The sequence below is a fragment of the Numida meleagris genome, chromosome 6 (assembly GCF_002078875.1).
Source record: "Numida meleagris isolate 19003 breed g44 Domestic line chromosome 6, NumMel1.0, whole genome shotgun sequence".
Classification (NCBI taxonomy): Eukaryota; Metazoa; Chordata; class Aves; order Galliformes; family Numididae; genus Numida; species Numida meleagris.
Window position 1 is genome coordinate 17093116 of NC_034414.1, and position 17794 is coordinate 17110909.

Sequence of the window (17794 nt, forward strand, 5' to 3'; positions counted from 1 at the left end):
CCCAGCGAAGCCACGCCCCCTCGCCGAGGCCACGCCTACTTCCCAGGCCACGCCCCCAGCCACGTCCCGCCCGAGCGCGTCCCGAGGCGCTCTCGGCCCGCGGTCGCCGGCGCTCTTCTCATTGAACACTTCAGACGCTGATTTTTTTTCGCTATTAAGCGAAGCACGCGTCGGGACCCGTTCTGGTGAGAACCACACGGGTGGCTGCAGGAAAAGCGTGCCCGGGTTTCTGGCGGTTCGTCGTCGTGTAGCTGGAAATGCCACCTCCAAGCAGGGCAGATCGTAGAAGGCATCGAGCGCCTTGGGTTGGAAGGGTCCTTAGGGACCCTGGGGAACTGCTTGGGCAGTGCCCGATGTCCTTGCCCAGGCTGGGCCCTAGCATGGCTGCCAGCAGCTGCCCCAGCCCGATCGGGTTGCAGGGCCCTGTGCCAGGGCCGCTGGGGCCCCGCTGACATTAAGGTCACCTCGTGCTTGGGCTGCTGCCCCCGCCCCGCTGTCCCAAAGCTAACAGTGGGACTGGGGTGCGCATTCTGCCTTGGGGAAGTGGGGGGGGAGTGGGGAGGATGGGAGCAAGCCCCCAGGCGCTGCTGAGAACGAGCGCGCGTGGGGAGAAAAGAAAGTTGTGTGCGACTGCACATAGCAAGACGTAGGAGAGAGCAATGCTTTGAGTAATCCCCCAAAAAATAAATGCCAGAAATAGTTACTCACAAGTGCGTGGAAGCAGAACCGTGCAAGTTATCCAATGGGAGTTGCAAAACCGAGGCAGCAGGGAGGAAGGTGCACGACCTTCCCTGCAAGTTCCACCCTACATGCCAGGCACCCCCATCCCGACCCCATGGGGCAGCCCCTGTGCCACATGCCCAACAAGCACCACCTCAGCCTTGCCCTCCAGCCCCCTCCTGCTGTGCAGACACCGCTGGCGCTAGGGCGGGCGCTGTGCCCAGAGCCTCCAGCACCCACCCAGACAAAGGCGCTTTGTGCAAGGCCAGTAGCATGGCCATGCCTCATGCCTCAGGGAACGGGAACCCCCTGCACCATTTCACTCTTGGGGTCAAGGAGGAAGGCAGAGCCACACATGGACGAGGCGTAACGTTGTGGCTATACCTCCCCTGTGAGCCTTCCACAGGTTTCCCTCTCCTCCTCCTCACCCACCACCTGTGCCATTCCTTCATCCTCCTCCAAGAGCACGCACCCCTCCCAGACCTCTCACCCCTTGGGCACAAAGAAAGGCGCTGCACTGGGAACAAGGCAGCCCAGTGAGTCTGGCTCCAAAGAAGTCACAGCACCCCAGTGGCTCTCCAGATGCTTTATTTGCTCAGCACCCACCACGGTCATCCAGGGAGAAAACAGTGGCCAACAGTGGCTGGGGCTGTTTGCTTCTCCCTCTCCAGTCTTAAAACAGCCCCCAGAGGCACAAAGCCCCTGGCAGAGGGTTTTGCAATTCAGCCTTCTATATATACACCCTCCCTATACCCTGTCCAACCAGCTGAGAAATGCCATCCAGCTCAAAATCCCACCCTCCTCCTGAGAAAGTCCCCCCAAGCGGCCAGAGCAGAAATTCAGCACACAGAACACAACTGCAGGGTGGGAGCTGTGCGGGAGCAGAGAGAAAAGGGAGCACCTGAAGGAGGCAAAGCTTCAGGCCTTGCAGAGAGGGGACAATTCCTAAGCCGCCTTTCACCAGGTGATGCTTTCACATCGCTCTCACCTCTGCAATAACCCCGAGGCAGCTCCCCTCCTCCAGAAGCATCACCCGGCCACCAGGAGACAGGCAGCAACCCGGTCCCACAGAACAGGCCAGCCCTGCACAGCACACTGGGGTCATGGCTTCCAGGCCTTAGCGGGGCTGCGGGCCATTCACAAGGCCCACCTCGCTGGGAGTTCCCTCCCTGTGCCTCAATTTCTATTGCAGGGAAAGGGGCCCATTAGGAAGCAGGAGGGCGCTGGGTTAGTGGCGTGGTCCCCCTTGCTCCCCGAAGCCCCTGTGCCTGTCAGCAGCCCTGCACAGGGGTGGGCCCCCAGCTAAGCCCTGTCCGGGCCGGGGCTCCCCACACCACTGTCACTGGCTCTCAGCCAGGCCCAGTGCCGCACCGCTGCCCGGGCCATGCTTGGCGAGCTGCCGCAGGTCCCGCACCGACCTGACAGCCCACTGGGCCAGCTCCCGCAGCACCCCCAGGCCCCGCAGCTTCTGCTCGAAGAGGCTGAGGTGCGGGGGTGCGGGGGGCTCAGAGCCCTCCTCAGCGGGAGCCCCGCGGCTCTCCAGCTCCAGCAGCTCCTCCAGGTGGTAGGCAAAGGCCGAGACCTGCAGCAGTACGGCCGCCAGTGCCGGGCCCAGCTCAGCATCCGCATCTCCCAGCTGCTCCCGCTGCTCCTCCAGCATCTGGGCCAGCAGCGTGCGGAAGGCCCGGTAGGCCGCCAGGTTGTCCAGGAGGCGCTGGGTGCCCGTCTGCTCAGCCCAGCGCTCTGCTGCTGCCGCCGGCACCCCCTCCACCGCCGCCACAGTGATGGAGGCGTCCAGGCCCTGCCGCTCCACCTGCGGGACAGACAGCCGGGATGGGTGCCGGGACAAGGGGGACCTCCAGCATCCCGCCCTGAGGAGTCTCATGGCAGCAGCCTCCCGCCTGCACTCCCAGCCCCGAGCGCAGGGCAAACTCACGTAGATGTCCAGTAGGTCGGTGACGTCCGAGCGCATCTTCCTGGCCAGGCGGATGCCGCGGCTGCACAGGTCGTGGTGCCGGAGGGTGGCCGAGGGGGTGTCTGCTGCCGCCATGGCCCAGGCGGCCGTCCCAGGCTCACGGCGCGGTGCCCGCGCAGCCCAGGGAGGACAATCCCTTGCTGAGCTGGTGCATTCCAGCTGGGAGCTCCGCTCACACGTCCGCTGGCCCGGCTCTCCCCCTCTTCCGCGCCTGGGGCCTGGCACAACGCTGCAGATTCCCGCCTCTGGGATCAACAGCAACAGATTATTTCCCTAATTCCCCGTGCTTTGCCACTCTAAGCGCCTTGCCCAGAACGCTCTCACCCGGCAGCAACAGGCTCCTTCCCCGCAGCACAACAAGCCCCACGCTAATCCCTGGCTCAGGCCGGAGCGCGGGAAACCGCTGCCGGGAAGAGGTGAGCAGAGCCGGGACATTGCTCAACAGCTCAGCCCAGGCCGCAGGCTGGGGCCTGAGCAGGGCGCAGCACTGGGGACAGAGCGAGGCCCAGCCGGGGGCCAGAATACCCCTCACCCGACAGCCCAGCCCCAGCAGCCACGTCCTGCCCTCTTCCTCAGGGTGCTGGGACGCCCCAGGCACCCCTACCCCAGAGGTGTGTCCCACAGCAGCAGCCCCGCAGCACGAGTACCACACACAAACAGCCCTCAGGGTTGGTTTGTTTTCCTCAATACATTTATTTTGGTTACGTGTTACCCAGATGTAAAGAAAATCAGAGTAGAAAAGCAGCTTCCCTTGGCTACCACAGCACCACCCAGCAACAGGCCCCACAGCCCCCAGTAGGGCCCCTCCCCCCCCCATAACCTGCACCCATCCCTCATCCTACATCTCAGGGGTTTATTGGAGCCTTTGGCCCTGGCTTCCCTTCCAGGGAGGAGGACAAGAAAATAAATACAGGGAAAAAAAATACAAAAAAAGTTTATTGCAAACTACTACAATAATTTATTGAAGCAAACTGCATGCGAGTGAAGGAGAGACACCGGGAGGAGGAGCTGCAGGAGGGCTGTGTCAGTTGTAGGGTTTCAGAGAGAAGGGAAAGGAGTTACACCAGACTCTCCCGCACCGAGGCTGAGCAGGCTGTGGTTAGAGGACAGACAGGCAACTCGCTAAGACAGAAAGAAAAAAAGGAAGCGATGAGGGCATGGGAGGGCAAGGTAGGGACCAGAGGGGTTCAGGCCAGGAGCAACACAGGATGCAAATGAGCTGCTCGGTCCTGCACCCCACAACACGTAGCAGTGCTTGGGGCAGGGGCAGGACAAGGCAGCCTCCTCGCCTCCTGGCCCAGCTCAGCATTGCGTCACCAGCGGCGAACAAGCTCCTGACCTGAAAGCATTTTAGTGTCAGAGAGCAAACCCCATGCTCTCCCATTTTTTTTTTTTTTTTTTTTAGTGTTCTGTGCAAGGCTCTGCCTGCCCCGCAGCACTCCTGGGGGCAGCGGCAGGGCACGAGAAGCAGCTCCCAACTCGGGGAATCGATCCGCAGCTGCCAGAGGGCATGCCACAGTGCAAGCTGCATGTTTCCCTCCTTTATTCCCCTAGATAGAAGAGCCACACTGCTGGGGGTGAACCCACCTCTGTGCACTGCGTGGTGCCCCTTCAGTTAGCAATGCTTCCCAAAGGAAATCCCGAGCAAGAAAGCGGGCCGTTGCAGCTAAATCAACTGCTTTGTTTAGCGTGCTCCCATACCACTGTGCCAGGAGTCCCGTGTTCAGCCTTCCACTCACCCTCCAGGAGAGGCTCGCACACACGGGAGCCATGGTACAGGACCAGCGGACGTCCGCACCCAGGGCACAGATAAACATATAGCATCCCTGCAACAGCAGCGCTCTGCCTTGCTCCAACACAGACTTCAATGTCAGTGGGGAAGGAAAGGGGAAATCGGGACAAGTGACCCAATAAGTGCTGTCAGCTTTGGGCTACAGCTGGATTTCCAGGCAGTACAGGCAACAGAGTAGGCGTTTGGAGTCAGCTTCCTGTAAAAAAGTTTCCAATTCAATTCTGTGTTTCATTGCTGATCTCCAGACCCTGGATACTTGACTTTGCCTGGCTGCTGTTACAGATCGGTTCTGCTGACCTCAGGCTTGGACAAAGCACTTCAGCTCTGTTCCCAGCACATAAACACAACTGAAAAAAATAAACAAGCAAACCAACAGAAAGCCCAGGTTATTGGTCACCCCTTCCAAACACACACAAAGAATTCAAGGCCTCTGAGTCTCCACACACAGCTTCAGATAACAGAGCAAAAAGATCCGAGCCTAAAGACCAGATGTCATTTCCTATGTAAACTCTTCCATGGGCTCCGAGCTGTCCTAACGCACCAGCAGGCAGTGACCAAACCATGCCGGGCAGCAGAGGTGGCTGCACACAAGTGAGGGGCTCAGCACAGCACAACCCATAACACAGGCACGGACAAGCTGACGGCCCCTACTCCCCCATCAGCCCACTGCCTTGGATAGACGAGCTGAAGATAACCGTACCCAGCCTCTGCAGAGGAGCACCACTGTCCTGGGCCACGAGAACAAGTATCCTGGCTAATGCTGTCCTTCCCAGCAAGGTGAGGGAGTAAGGGGAGCAAAAAGAGCTGAGCAGGGAGGGAGGGAGACGAGAGGCAGCTGTGCCATCACTCACCTCATCCTCCTGCCAAAACGCTGCCGCAAGGACTCCACTGCTCTTCTCTGGGGCCCTCCCTCTGCTCTGGGAAGCCGTGAGGTCTGACTGCAGCACGCTGCCTTCACCCCAGCTCTCCCAGCTGCTGTTCCATGGCATGCGCACTCCCTACGGCTCTCGGGTGGGAAGGAGCCTACTGGGAAGCAGCTTGAACCCCTGCCACCCCCACCCGCCAAGAACGTAACTAAAAAATACCGACCCTTTTATCAATAAATAAGGAATCTCGTTACCACAACACAAAAACGAAACATGTTCAAAGTGCAAATTACTGTCGTCAAACCGGGATGCTCCTCCTTGCCTCTCCCACGCAGGGCTCCCGTAGCCCCCGGGCCTCTCCAAGCAAACATGATCTACGAGCCAGGGCGTTCCCTCTGCTTCCTGCCAGGGATGGGGCCGAGTGTGGCAGGGGACAGGGACTCCTTCGCAGCCTGCCCCGCCGAGGGGGCCTAAAGTGCCGAGCCAAACTCCCAGCCCCGGGATGAAGAGTGAGACTGCGAGGACTAGAGTGCAGCAATGCATAGAAGTGGGACCACGGGGCAAAAAGGGAGTCCTAAGAAACTTGTCCAGAGCACACCAAATGCTTTCTAGCTTGCAAACGGGGCCAGGTCAAGGAGCCAGAAAGGCATCTGCTTCGGGGCAGAGCGAAGGGTTTCAGCCATTCCCCCTCCCTCGGAGAAATCTGTCGCTCAGTCCGACTTGCTCTGGTAATGGCAGCGCGCGCCCCTTTTCTGCAAAGGAGCAGTGGGAGACAGAAGTGGCTGGGAGAAAGAGGATGTGCTGTGATCCACGCTGAGGGGAGCAGACCCTTCGGTTACTTACTAGTATTTTAAGTTTTGTTTAACTTTTCTTTCTTCCAATAAGTGTCTCCATTGTTTTTTTTTTTCCTTTTAAATAGAGTCCGAACAGTCCCAGCACCCACGTGCTCCCCACCCACTAGGGTCCAGTGGAATCTGAATCTTCGATGAGCACCTCCGTGGTGGCTCCCAGGATCTCTGTGTTCATCACCAGCCCTTCAGGGTTGGCGCTGCTGCCGCTGCCCACAAAGAGCTTGCCGTCAGCCACCAGGCTCACACGCTCCGCCCCGCCGCAGTACGTCTTCGGCATCCCATCGGGGTTCAGCAGCAGGCAATCAGCTGGGGCAGCGCTGCCCAGGGGGTCAGGAAGAAGAGGGAGGCCCTGGCCATCGGTGGGCGGCGCGATGGCCTCAGGGTTAGTGCCCAGAATGTCAGTGCTGGTGATCAGGGCACCTGCGTTGGCTGCCAGTGCTTCAGCAATAAGCACTTCTGGGTGGCTTTTGGCTTTGTGGGCCACGACGCTGTCCTTCTTCTCAAATTTCTTGCCGCAAATGTTGCAGGAGAACTGGTAGAAGGAGTCCGCATCGTGCTTCTTCATGTGCCAGTTGAGGGAAGCCTTCTGCCGACAGGTGAATCCACAGATCTCACACCTGGGGAAGGGAAAAAGGGGAGGTCACAACACAGCAACATCGGCACATGGTTGTGGAGACAGCTGGATTAACGAGGCAGCCCAGGAAAAGAGCAGGGTCTCATCAAAGCGGGATGTCACCGCAGTGCCAGCTCTTCCAGTTATATCATTCATGCTCCTCAGATCTCTGCTGAGGCACTGCCTCAAGGACCAAGCAGCAGTTCAAACCCTCCCATGGATGTGCATCTCGAGAGGGCCGGGACTCCACAAGTCGGTTCCAGCCTTGACTTCAGAGCTGCCCCTGCGCTCGGTGCGCATGTATCTAAGGGTCACTCCAAGGAGGAGGGCAAAGATACTCACTGCAAGGGCTTCTCGCCTGTATGGATCATTCGGTGCACTGCCAAGTTATGAGAGCTCTTAAACGCCCGGGCACAGTACTCACAGATGTAGTCCCTTTGATCTGAAAAGCAATGCCAGTCGGAGCATTACTCTCCTGCAGACCTGCTCCCTCTCCCTGCTCTCATGCACTGCAGGTAAAGCTGCCCACAAAGCAACAGAAGCAGAAGTGCTGGGAGGCCAGCAGGCACAGTGAAGGAAGAGGTGTCCCACAAGACACCACAGTAGCTCGATCTGGAGAGCTAAGGCATGATAATTAACTCTTAGAAGAGTCTTAATCCATTCTGACCAATACTGAAAGAGTGGTAAATTAAGATGAAGCTTGGCTTGTTTGGTTGTTGCCAGTACTTGCAATGATACTTGCTAGTGGGTGAATTAGGAACTCTACAGCCCATTTCTTTCACTTCCCTAGAAGATGGTAACGCAGAAGGAAGTAATACCCTGCCACTGCTGCACATCCATACCATCTCCCTCACCTCAAGCCTTGGGCATTTTTCTTTTTACCTCCTTCCCCGCTCTGTTCACCAACCCAGTGAGGAGCTGAGATCCTTTTCCCCCCTCCCCATACCTGTGTGGTGCTTGGCATGCCGCAGGAGCTGCTTCTGCAGTCGGAAGAGCCGACCACAGGAGGGATGGGGACACACGTACTTTTTCTTCAGCAAGTGCTGGTACTTGATGTGATGCTGAAAAAGAAACGTGAAAGGCCGTAAGCTATCTCTTTGCAGGGCTAAGGTGAGGGCTGAGGCACACCGATCCCAGATGGCCCCTCAGCAGGGAACACAAACTCCAGTCACTAACAAGACACCATTACACGCAGAGAAGAAAGCCAAACAAACGTAGACAACCAGTAACAGGACAGACACAGAGACATGTGGCCTGATGCAAACTGCCATTCCCTGCCCCCACACACAAGGCATTAAAGAAGTGGAAAATCCCAAATACCTGCAGGTAACGCGGGTGGGCCAGGACGGTGCCACAGCCTTCCATCTCACAGCGGACGTACTGTATCGGAGGCTTCTTCCTAGGAGGTAAGAAAATGAGCAGAGCGATCAGCTAACACATCCAAAGGGAAGACAGCAGCCAGATGAGCAAATGCGAGCACAGCTCAGTAATGTGAGAGCAAGGGATTACTGCTCCAGTATTCCCATTGGGCTATGCTGACAGACTTTGGCCAAGAGCCTCCTCTACTCCTAGCAGGACTTGAGGGCTCACACAAGAACTAAGAAAACCCCAGGAGATGCCAAGCCCCCCAAAACCCCCCCGCACACTGCCATGGCAGGGATCAAGTCTGATGGAGAAAAACAGCTGGGAAAAAAGCAAAAACAACACCAACAGGGAAAAAGGGGAATGAAAGCCAACACATGTCAGTGTTTCTTTCTTCCCTTTAAGGCTGATTTCTGTATTGTGTGAGAGAGGTGCCTTTGTGACAATGAACACCGCTGTGCAGGACACGAACTGAACTGAGTGGAGGGGACCACTTACCTTCTCTTGGGCAATCTTGGGCTCTTGTCATCTTTTCTTCTCCTTCCTCTCCTATAGCATATAACAGAGTTACAGACAAAATTGGAGGAGGCTTCTTTACATCGGTACTAGGCAGAGGTTTAGAGCTGAGTGCCATAATACTACAGATTTCTTCTACAATTTTAGGCTGAAAAGTAACATTGCACCCAGCAACCCAAAATTAACCACCACCCGCTCCAGATAAAAATGCCTAAAGAGCTTCAAAGGAAACACTTGTGCATTAGATGGGCAGGTTCCCCTCAAGCAGGCATCACACGCTTCACATTTTCCTTTTAAACCTGTCACTGCAACCCTTGATGAAATTCAGGCCTTTCCAAGCTGCACATGAGCACACAAGATTCTGCTCTCCTAAGTTCCTGCTGTAGACAGTTAGCGAGTTATTGCCTCATTAACTGCAAGCTTGAGAAAAATCAATAGAGAACAAGTTTGATGCAGATTCAGAGGAAGCCAGTGTTCTCGAGAAATAAGTGCTTTATGTGGTTTGCTCTCACAAGACCTCCCATTTCCTAATGCATTTTTAATAAACATATAATTTCGCCAACGCAGTCCAGAACTGATGGTGCCCTCTATTTCCCCTGCTCTGTTTGGTAACATTTCATGCCATGTGAAAAACATCGGTCTGCGTGGCTAGGAAGAAGGGGATTGATGACCTAGCAGCTATTTGTCATCCCTCCGAACTACCTAGAGCAGCTTACACCCCTGTCAAGACAAATCTATGCCCTGATCAGACCTGTGTTTACATGTACAACGTACCCTCCCAAGCAACAGCTCTGCCCAGAAGATTGCGCCTGCTTGATCACACTGCTGCACCACGACACTTAGCGCAGATTGATGAATTCTTTTCTAGCCCATACTGATTTTATTGATGGCGAGACCATGCTAGTAAACAAGCTGAGCAGGCACTCAGCATTCAAGCCAAGCCTCAGCAGCAGCACAGGTTTTCTTATGTGCAAAAAAAAACGTGTCTGATCCAAACAACACAACCACGAGCCTCAGAAAGCCCCATTTGGCATTAAAAAAAAAAAAACTTCTCAAAAATACTTCTCTCCAATGTCAGTCAGCCCTGCTGCAGCTCAGAAGCAGCGTGAGAAACTAAAACAAAAGCGTGCAAAGCCCCACGCCACTGCCAGCAGAGGGAGCTCCTTTTGTTCCCATTTCTCATAGAGGAGATCAAGTGCAAAAGCTGTTTTATTCCACTATCCCAAAGAATGGTTTTGACCCAGACACATCAATGCAGTCTCCCCCAGCTGTAGTGCTGAATCACACCCAGGTATTCTGAAGGTCCACTCCAAGCACCAGTGACTGACCAGGCAGCTTCAGTTGGTTCTCTTTTTCCGAAAGGAGGAATAACACTGCTGTTTTTCCCAAGCTCCAGCATGTTAATCCGAAATGCAGCAAGAGAAGGCTTTCCACACGTGTATGAAGCACCTTACCTCCAGGCACATACCAGAAGAGATCTGGCCTTCCCAGACTGGCTTTCTAACACAGTCTAACACTGAAGTGCTACACACTTCAGACAGCTGAACCCTGTTTTTAAAAACTCTCTGAAGTATTCCACACGGTGTGGCCATATCCAGGCAGGCTGACTAAACCCCAGCATGGAAAAAAAACTGCCTCAACTGCATGAAAACATCACCTCTTGCTTTCCCTTGCCAATCATGGGCAGGACACTAGGAAACAGTACTTCAGTCAGAACAAGAGGTTCTGCCCTATTATCTTTCAGGCCCAGAGGGGAAAAACAACAACAAAAACCCTGTTGTACGCTAGCAAGAATGCAAAATACACTGCACACGCTGGTACATATAATTGCAGAATTTTACTCACTTCCTTGGTGGTTCTTCATCTTCCCGAAACTCACTCTCTTCTTTTACCTCTACTTTAATCTCCTTCTGTTTTTCTTTTTCTTCTTTTCCCTTGCCAGCTTTTCTCCTTTGCTTTGGAGCTTCCCTACAAAGACACAAACACAGCGTATTACTCCAGTGTTAAGTGGCCACCTGGATCTATTTAAAGATACCCTCATGCCTCTGTCTTCCTCTGAGCCTCTACGCCTCTGGCTTGCTGTGACTGGTTCTTCACCTTATTAGCACCAAGGGCTTCCTTTCCTTCCATACTTTTTAAAAAGCACTGTCTGCTTTTTACAAAGAGCTAGGCAGAAGCTGGATAGTTCACACTTTAATCAAATCCTACTTGTAAGCAGAAGTGGTATCGAGGACTTAGGATGCACCTGACTGTCAACAGAGCTCTAAAAGCTTCAGACCACCAGATAAAAATGTTCCTGACAGGTGTGAGCAATAGGGAAAACACCGTGCTCAATGGGAGACACTCCATGTCAGCAACTACCATGAGTTCTCTGGGTCACATTAAGCTAGTTCAACTAAGAGGTCACAATTGTTTTTCAACCTAAAGACACAGTAAGCAGGTAATCTATTATACTTTTCAAGATGAGGCTTGTAGGTTTCGTCTCTTGGATCATCTTTGAAGGGAACTTCTTCCTCACTGGCAAGGATCTCCTCCTCATCATCACTGCCGGGAAAAAAGGAGAACAGAGGAGTTAAGCAGCAACAACTTAAGCACTACTGCAAGAATATTCATGCAGGTCCCCATAAGATGAGAAAGACACTATGATGCAGCACTTTGCATCCCATGTTTGCACTAAGAAGCACAGCTAGGCAGAGCGGCATCCTGTTGAGAACAGGACCAACTACAGCGTCTGCTGCAGAAGGAACAGAGCTTCCAGCTGAAGGGCCCACGCTGACCAAACCCAGTTCTCCAGCATCTCCTGACACCTGCAGCCCACCGGCAATTCAAGCTTAAAATGTGAAATGCCAGGACTGCATGAGAACACAGCTACCACCCCTCTCACAGACTGTGTCACGAGCATTTGAAAAACCATTCATATGTTGTTTTCTTGACACTAAATGCAAAGAACTGTCGCAAAAAGAGTTTCCTACCTGATTCCAGCTGGAGACTGATGCTCTTCTGTGACCTCTGAAAGGAAAAGTCACCATTAGGTTTCAATCTGCGTTCGCTGCAGTGAGCTCATCTGTCTCAAGATACCTCCGCCGACATTCAGCGCCAGGAGTGCTGGTGGCAGAAGGTACTCGTGACAAAGCAGCACCACGCCTGGAGCAGCCACAGTCAGCTCACCGAGTTACACCCACATGGAGTACTCCCAGGGGTTGCCTATCTTCAGGCACTTCACGCCAGTGCTTCCCACATACCGTATTCCAGCTGGTCGGAGTTTGGTTCCGACTTGCAGACGAGCTGCAGGGAGCCGGTCTTGGACCTGGACGCACGCGAGTTCTCGGCTTCGCGCTGGCGGGCGGCAGTGGCCGACCTGCTGCTGCGCCAGCTCCTGCTGGGCCGGGCTGTGCTGACCGGAGAGCCCTGGCTGAGGGCAGGGGAAACCTCCTCCTCCTCCTTCTCTTCTTTGGGATCTGAAACACCATTGAAATCTCATGGTTAATCAAAGGCCAGCTTCAAAATCGCCCCATATGAAGTCGTGTTTGGAGAACCCCCTAAACACACATCTAATTCAAAGCGTGCACTTGGGAATAATCCTGAGGAACCGAGCTGGATGCTTCCGGTCTCATGCTAGAGCAAAAAGCATCACAAGCACCATCAGCCTGAGGTCTGTGCACTCATTTATTGCTTCTTACAGGTGGTTTCTCTTTGGCTGATGGCTGACCTCCAAATACATTTTGGCAGCATAACAGAACCAACTAAAACGTGTGTGCGAGCAAGTTCATCTCTTTAAAAATTAAAATTCCTAGTACAGTTCACCTGATCTCACTTCTTGGTGGTTGCTGGAACACCAGGCCTTAACACACTCAAATGCTTTTTGACAGTTCACAAACGACGTGCTAAAGGAATCCATCCCGAGGAGCTGGCCAGGCTCCGTGCTCCAGCTTTGCCGCTGCATTAGCACAGGGGCACGGGGCCTGAGCTCCAGGCTCAGCTCTGTGCCACTCCTTCCCACTGACATCCATTTGCACGGCTGTGTGGCCTTCCCCAGAGGGGCTGTGCGTCCCCAGAGTGCTTCAGGACATGAGCTCCATGCTGAACCCACACTCAGCAGGAACCAGAGGCTCCCTGAGGTCCCCTGCCCCCTCAGCTCTTCCCTCATTTTCCACCAAACCTTTGTGATAGAAATTCCGGCACACTGTTTGTTTGGGGCCCCTCCCCAGGCCCTCATTAACAGAGTTGGAGTGATAACCTTTGACTGAAAAATCTGATTGGAATACAGGATATGAGGCCTCAAAACAGCAACCAAGTCTGATGTTTTACATACGTAAAGCCACCTTCATTACCAAAGCCACTTCATTACCATTACCATCTGCCTTCCCGGCTGCAAGGATCTCAACACCAGCTACATTTACTTTATGCTTTTAATCCTAATTCTGAACCTCTTTAGTTTTTTGAGCTCTGAATCAAATTCAAAGGCACTTGGAAACCACTCTCTAGCATTCTTCCCATCAAGCACCACCATTCCACACACATACTGCTGCCCTCAAAAGACATTTATCCCCTTGGCAGATCAGGAATTTGGCCGATTTCTTGGTAAGAGCTAAAATTTTCTAGACGACACATACAGAGTTGAAACAGACCTCCATCAGAACACACTCCTACCAAGCACACCCGAGGCACTGCTCACCCAGCAATTTTGCTCTGCTTCTCTGAAGTGAAGGTGTGAATGAGCCTTTTCCTGTGACACTGTCACCCCCACTTCAGCACTGTCTAGCAGATTTGTTGCTTTTTTATACATACTGTGACTACTTTTGTACCTCTGAGAAAACGCAGTAAGAGATGCCCTCTCAACTGATTACCCCTTACAGTAATTAACCTTCCTGCTGTTCCCAGTCCTTCCTCGGACACCACACTTAACCTGGTGAAACCCAGGCCCTGTGGATGGAGACAGCACCGCCCCTCTCCTCCCAGTAATGTACCTGTGCAGAAAGCTGTGTGCTCCTCAGTTAGCAGGATTTGGCTAATTAGAGCAAGAAGCAAGATAAATGGAATACACGTTGCTACTACAGATAATCAGGCTTCGTTCCTTCAACCAAAAAAAGCTGCTGCTCTAACATCTTCAGACTGAAACAGAGGGAAAAGTTTAAATGAAAGGGCTGTCATTGACTCTGCATTTGAAGTGGATAAACTCGTTACCACCACCAGCTCTGGCTAGCAGCAGCTTCTGCGGCAGGTTCCTGCCCTCCCATAAGACACCTGGAAAATGGATCGTACGCCAGCATCCTGTTATTTCCTTGTAAGCGTCAGCAGCGGCGATGGACACCGGGTCGTAAGAACTGCAAGTCTGGGAGGATGAACAAGTGTGTGAAGCGATGGATATCGAAGCACCCCCAGTGAGAAACAAAACAGAGCACTGCTGCTCAGATCAGCTGTCACAAAGCAAACGACAGGCTCTCCTTCTGGCAGCAACCCCAGATTAAGACCCAGCCACTTCGCCAAATCCCATTTCACAGGGCTGGGGGCAGCAGAAGCTGTGACCTGGCAAAGCTGCTGTGCCAAGGAATGCCCCCGCACTCACACTCCCTGCAACTCCCCGATACTGATGCTATCTACCTCCTTTGGTAGCCTCTGCAGAAATCAGCCGCAGGAACTGGGTGGGTGCCAGCATCTTACAGGAAATCATTCAAGAGATAAGGGGAAAATCCACTTCTTAAAGTCCTACCAGTCCTTCTCATCTAATCTTGTGAGTTTTTCCTACCTTGAACTCCCCTTAAACAGTATCTCTGTGACAAGCAGCTGTATTCTGAGGTGCTTTCACCACTCTGCTGATCCAACTGCCTCTCAACTAACAGCGTCTAGGGCAGGAAACAGAGATTAGCAATGGACCTTAACTTCAGTGGGCATCAACCACCCTTCCACGCTATGACCTGTCAAGAAAACATTAGACAGTGACAGAAGGGAAATCTGAGAAGCAACCAGATGCAGAGCTAGAGCTCTGCTGTAGTGGTTTGGATAAGCAAATGAAAAAGCTCCGGGGAGGAGCTTACCCCAAGAACATCCATCCTCGCACAACACACTGGTCATCACAGCCCTTGGCACTCTTGGGAATAAACACATCCTCTTGCACACTCTGTAATTACGTCCCTGGAGCACTACACACAGGGTTATCCAATCAAAAAAAGCATCTCTATCTCAGAACCCACATCAGTTTGTTTGATATGTAACAGCGCTGCCATAAACCAAACAAAAGGCATAAATCCCAAAGTCCTGCAGACAAACTCATCCTTACCCCAAATCATAACCCCTAAATTATAAATGAGGATACTCATACCTTCAGGTGCCTTGCTTCTGCATCAATCCCTGAGACCCCACTGCATTTTCTTTATAGGAGGCTCTTGCAAGAGCAGGGCACTTGCTGCATCCAGTGATGTAAGAAAAGAAGCAGCAAGCGCCACAAGCATGTCTGCGTGACTGACAGAGAGGTGACAAGGGCTGGAGCAGTGAACACACATCCCACAGCCAACACCTGAAGGAAAGCAAAGTCCCAGGCACGTATCAAATGCTCACTGTCAAGAGCAGAACGTCCAAACAAGCTGCACAAGCTGAACACCCACCAACTGCTCCTTCCTGAGAGAGCTTCCAGCCCTGTCCCCTGAGGACTCGGTGACACAGTGGCCTCACCGCTCCCTGCCTGGGGAGAGACAAGCAGGCAGCTGCAGCCACAGAAGGCTCATCTTTCTTCTTTGATACTCCACCATCACATCTGAGAAGAGGGTTCCACTGACTGCTGCCACGGCTTAAAGAACCACAGGAAGCGCTTAACTCTCAGTTTGTTAATAGAAGGGCACGGCGTGCTCTCATTAAATCTATATTCCAATAATTAAAGTTATTCAGGCCTAACAAAAATGAGTATTATTTCCAAAAGAGCAGGCGGTGTCACAGGGCACCCAACATGGCATATACTGCACAGCTATATGAGTCCATTTTTAAGCTGAGGTTAAATGTTCTCCTGAAAGTAATATTTCTACAGAAACACATTAGGGAAATATTGCAATTGCGTGACTAAGCAGCCAGGAAATACAACCGCCGTGGCTGGCAGCACAGCTGCCCTTGTGCACATGGGCATGGCAACAACCACACACGCTGGCACACCACAGCTTTGACTTTACCCTCCCGCAATCTCCCCATCAGACCTGTGCAGATGGACCTTTGGAAACAACACACAGCACTTCACCTGCCAGAATCCAGAGGCTCCTAGCAGCTAGAAGCCCTGCCACGCAGGGAGAGCTGCTGTCTGCTCACACATCATTGGGTTCCTTCACACGTTTTCTGCTGAAAGCCAAAAGAGGGGACCAGGGTAGGGCTCCCCTCCTGCACACACATGACCTGTCTGCGAGGAACACACCTTCGTCGCTCTGCTTTCATGCTTCTCAGAGATGCATACTCAAGAAATGTAATAAATCTTTCTCCCAGTCTCACATCCAAGGACAGCTGGGACTCTAGCAGCCCCAGGTTTAAGAAGGTACTTATTAGAGAGCCAGCAAACCTGGGAAACATGCCCTATCCAAGAACATCCCAAGGAACAGGGGTAAGAATGGGACTACTTTGTTTTGCATTCTTTGATGTATTCAAAACACTGGGAAGGACCATCAAAATATGTTGTCAGCACTTCCTTGTACACATCAAGTGGCAATGTCGTGACATTGTTACACGTTGCAGCAACTTTTTTTCCCCCAGAAGGATGAAGCTTTTACTGCATGAAAGGATGGGCAGAGCATCAAGAGCAGTAAGCACACACACGTGGGGTCTGTGCTCAGCACACTTTGGTTAGTTCTGCAAAACTATGCCTTGTCTGCTAGACTTGTGACAGATCTTGGCAAGAGATCTTCCCAAGTGGAATAAAGTTATAGAGTTGTAAGAATAAAGCGTTATAGAACTGTAAGGGCAGACTGCAAATTCTAGGCACAAACTGCAAACAAGAACTGAAGAGCTCCAGCAGGAAAGGAGAACCCATTCTCACACCTACACAACCTTCCTTGTTATTACTTCTTCTGTGATGATTCTCCTGTGCCAGATCAAGACCAACACTGCACAAACTCATTCATTTCTCTGTGAGGGAGGGGGCACAGGGCAGTGACTGATGACTGTTTCAGAAGTCACTGGGTAAGGAGCAAGGCCCTCAGACATTCTTCTACAAACAGTTGCTGCATAGATGAACAGAGTTTTCACAGATCACATGGAGGGGCAGAAGTTCTACCACTGATCACGCTGCTGTCAAGGCCTGCTTCATTGCAGTCATTAAGACACTGCTATCTCTCCCTCCAAAATTTCAACAAGTTGGATTTGATCATTCTTACGGGTCACTTCCAGCTCAGAATATTCTACGATTCTACGATCCCTGAGGGAACAGCAAGGCACAAGCTTCACCACTGCTACACACTGCGAGGCCAGAGAAGGTAAGTAGCTGCATACCCACCTGCACACATCCCGCACGTGTCCCCGCACACCCACACCTCTACTCAGGACAGCCCAGCACAGATGCGAGCCCAGCTGTGCCAGCAGCTGCTCAGGGGCTGGCAGACAGCAGTGCAGCAGGCTGCACTTCTGCTGGCAGAGGGATACCCTAGTGGTTATTTGGAAGAACAAAGTTTTTGCATGTTGGGCACACATGAACAGCACAGGCAGTTTATGGCAGATCCACAGCCCTGAGAGAAACCTCGGAAAGGAACTGCATGCCCCCACACACTGGGGCTTTCTCCTAAAAGAAGCTCCAGCGGACGCATGGCTGCCTGCATGGGAGAGCCCTGCCTTTCCACACAGCACGCCACAGCACAGAGAAGACACCGGGCTCTTACCTTTGCCAGCGGCTTTATCCGTGCACCTGCAGAAAACAAAAGTTGGGCGTAAGAGCCGGCTCCCAATGCACCGCGTTGCCCCTCGGCCGTGCCTGCCCCTGCAGGACTGCCCCCACAGCCCCGAGCACTGCCAGCCCGTACAGCAGCCGCCCCACCGCGCCCCTGAACCGGAGCGGGGCCACTCGGGGCACGGACCCGCGGGGAGAGAGACGGGGAGGGCCGCACTCACCCAGCGCGGGGCGCTCCCTTCCTGGCG

At 53.2% G+C, this 17794-nt stretch overlaps 2 protein-coding genes across 2 annotated transcripts; both read right to left on the reverse strand.

Moving 5' to 3' along the window:
- On the reverse strand, positions 1292 to 3490 carry CNTF (ciliary neurotrophic factor). Its single transcript, XM_021402448.1, has 2 exons — positions 2657 to 3490; positions 1292 to 2533 (listed from the first exon to the last, which is right to left on the reverse strand). Exons 1-2 carry the CDS (start codon positions 2768 to 2770, stop codon positions 2060 to 2062), a joined length of 588 nt encoding a protein of 195 aa, XP_021258123.1. The 5' UTR covers positions 2771 to 3490; the 3' UTR covers positions 1292 to 2059.
- Positions 3614 to 17794, reverse strand: ZFP91 (ZFP91 zinc finger protein; the record flags this gene model as incomplete). Its single annotated transcript, XM_021402447.1, is given in 11 exon segments — positions 3614 to 6821; positions 7160 to 7259; positions 7764 to 7878; positions 8138 to 8216; positions 8678 to 8728; positions 10541 to 10663; positions 11150 to 11239; positions 11668 to 11704; positions 11938 to 12153; positions 17539 to 17564; positions 17768 to 17794. Coding segments are annotated over 11 exon segments (1375 nt in total), but the record flags the coding sequence as incomplete, so codon positions are not given.